The sequence below is a fragment of the Solanum dulcamara genome, chromosome 5, assembly GCF_947179165.1.
Source record: "Solanum dulcamara chromosome 5, daSolDulc1.2, whole genome shotgun sequence".
Taxonomy (NCBI): Eukaryota; Viridiplantae; Streptophyta; class Magnoliopsida; order Solanales; family Solanaceae; genus Solanum; species Solanum dulcamara.
The window spans coordinates 57,998,087-58,001,378 of NC_077241.1; the positions used below are offsets into that span (position 1 = coordinate 57,998,087).

General features: G+C 28.3%; 1 protein-coding gene across 1 annotated transcript; it reads left to right on the plus strand.

The window, feature by feature from the left end:
• The first annotated feature begins 571 nt into the window (after positions 1-571).
• Positions 572-2,515, plus strand: LOC129888332 (uncharacterized). The gene is made up of 2 exons (XM_055963330.1): positions 572-1,103; positions 2,078-2,515. The coding sequence occupies exons 1-2, from the start codon at positions 870-872 to the stop codon at positions 2,273-2,275; spliced, it is 432 nt and encodes a 143-aa protein (XP_055819305.1). The 5' UTR covers positions 572-869; the 3' UTR covers positions 2,276-2,515.
• The last annotated feature ends 777 nt before the right edge of the window (positions 2,516-3,292 follow it).

Sequence of the window (3,292 nt, forward strand, 5' to 3'; positions counted from 1 at the left end):
GAAAAGATGATGAAGCCGTCCGTCCAAATAAACATTAATAATTTACCTTTATTCGTACATTTTATCTGTTTGTCCCAATGTTTTAGTATCATTAGTTAGAGTGAGTTTTTCACTAGACTATTCACTTGATGTTACAATCATAGTTTTTTAGTGTACGTAGTTTTCTAGTTAACTTTATCTAGTAGGACTAATAAGTACGTACTACGTAGTAGAGGAGTACATCATATCAACCAACAACCTCCATTCAACGCGTCCAAATTTTAGTCAATACATAATTATAATTTTCATTAGATTTGTTTGGTGCATTAAAGTGAAACTATTGATATAAAGTTATCTTGTCTTGATGGCCAATAGATAATAATGACAACCCATTGATTGTTTGTATCCCCAAAGGCAAGAAATTAAAGCGCACAGTTTTATGAAAGAGAAAAGAAAAATCCTTCTAAATTAGTTTTACTTCCAATTTTTCATTTTATCTAATTGCACTATTAAAAAATTGGTAAAATTACCCTTTTACATATATTCCCCTAATATATTTATTTTTATTCCCATATACACCAAAAATTTCCAAATTCCCTCTTTTTCCTTTCTCTCTCTATACCTCTCTGATACATCCGCCTATTCCTTTATTCTTGCCCTAATTTGCTCTAGTTAATTTGTTACTCTTCAACTGTTAATCAATTTCAAGGTTCCAAATAAGGTATATTTCAATCTTTCCTTATATGGAATTTTACTTCATCCTCATTCAATCTGATTTCTCCTAAAATTTGTATATTTTGATTTCTTCTGAAAATCTTTGAAAAATCTTCTAAATTTTTATCATTTGTTTTCTTCTGTAAATCTTTCTGTTTTTGTTTCTCATTCCTTCAATGGAATCCGTTCATGGTCTCAAACAGTCCACTAAAAATCAACGAATTCTTGTTTCTCCTGGTTCTGATTCGTCTTGGGAAGGTTACGACGAAGTTAGATCCAAACATCGTAACGATCCAACAGTGATGAATAAGCTACGTGAGAAATTGAAGTCGAAAGCTACAGTTAAACATGCACCCAAAGAAATAGACAACAAGATTGAAGGGGTTACAACACGCCCTAATCTCCCAAAGGTATGTGTTCAATTAAGTTTTTTGTTTTAGAATGAAAATTTTGTGAAGGTTTTAATGATTCTGATACATATTATTTATGTATCAGATTCATAATATATTTTTAAAAGGAATTATTTTTGGAGATTTTATATTTCTGATACATCATGTTTAAGTGTCAGTTTCTGTTGTTTTAATTTTTAATGATTCTGATACATATACATTTATGTATCAGATACATAATGTCTTTTTCAAATATATTTTTTTGGAGATTTTCTATTTCTGATACATCATGTTTAAGTGTCAGTTTCTGTTGTTTTAATTTTTAATGATTCTGATACATATACATTTATGTATCAGATACATAATGTCTTTTTCAAATGTATGTTTTTGGAGATTTTCTATTTCTGATACATCATGTTTAAGTGTCAGTTTCTGTTGTTTCAAGTTTTAACGAAGCTGATACATATCATTTATGTATCAGATACATAATGTCTTTTTCAAATGCAATTATTTGAGATTTACTATTTCTGATACATTATGTTTAAGTCTCAGTTTCTGTTATTTCAAGTTTAATGATTCTGATACATCTACATTTATGTATCAGATACATAATGTCTGTTTCATATGCAATTTTTTGAGAATTATTATTTCTGATACATCATCTTTAAGTCTCAGTATTTGTTATTTTCAAGTTTTAATGATTCTGATACATATACATTTATGTATCAGATACATAATGTTTTTTTCAAATATAATTTTTTGGAGATTTACTATTTCTGATACATCATGTGTAAGTGTCATTTTTTGATGTTTCAAGTTTTAATGCATATGATACTTCTACATTTATGTATCAGAATATAATATATAATTGTTTCTGATACATCTTCTGTATGTATCAGATTCTCATCTCATGCATCAGATATTTTAATGCATATGATACATCGTATTTATGTATAAAGTTCAAGTTGTATTTAATCATTTTCATGCCAATGCAGGGAATGAAATACGTCATCAAGAAGATCCCGTCCCACCCATTGAGATTCGGAACGGCATATAGGGCTAATTTTCTTGATGATTTTGAATCATCAATAGGTGGAGATATTGTTGTCAGAAGGCCATGGATGGTTGTGTTAGCGATAACGACGATCCAAAAAAAACTAGGAGAGACATCTCTCCAAACCAAGGAGAACTGATTGATGTCCAGTAGTTTTTTTTATAGTAAACATTTTAGGTGATTCTGATTCTTTTAATGTATCTGATACATAAACTGTAATGTATCAGATTTAATATGTTTTAATATTTCCATACATCAGATTTACTATGTTTTTCTCTGGTGTCAAAATCGAATATAAAATCAAAGTTTATGTTTTATATTTCTACTGTATCAAACTTGTATCGAGTATAATATTCATAAGTGTCACATTTTGTGAATTCTGATACATGAATCAAGTTTTATTTATTATGATACATCATGCACATGTATCAGATTCTCATTTTTCAATATTTAATGATTCCGATACATTAATTTTTAAAATTCACGTACATAACTGTCGCCTTCTTTAATAGATCAGTAATTGATATAAAGAGCCAATCTTTTATCCATAAATAGCTGATGTGCATTAACTATTCTATAGCTAAAGTTATGTATCAGATACATAACTTATGTATCAGCAAAAGTGAAAAAATAACTGAAATCAAATTCGGTATGAATTGATGCTCTGTTTTTTTCCATTCGAGACGACGCTCTGTTTTTTGGCTTGAATCTTCATGGACATAACAATTGATTTTTTTAACAATTGATGTATCAGATACATAACTTATGTATCACCAAAACTGGAAAAAAATTGAAATCGAAGTTGGTTTGAATTTATGCTCTATTTTTTTGGCTTGAATCTTCAACTTCACAACCGTTATTTTTTTAACCAAATTAATCCCATTAATTAGATTAGTAATTGATTTAAAGAACCAATCATCCCTTATATTAAGATATTATCCATAAATAGATGATCTTCATTAATTACTCATTAGATAATTGATGTATCAGATACAAAACTAATGTATCAGAAAAGTTGGAAAAAAGGGGATATCGGGTAATTTTGATACAATGAGGGATGTATAGAAATTAGATTTTTCCATTATGGGATTTAGGTAAAGTTTACTAAAAAATTACTACTTTTTTTCTTCAAAAATGTTTAGAGGTTATTCTCATC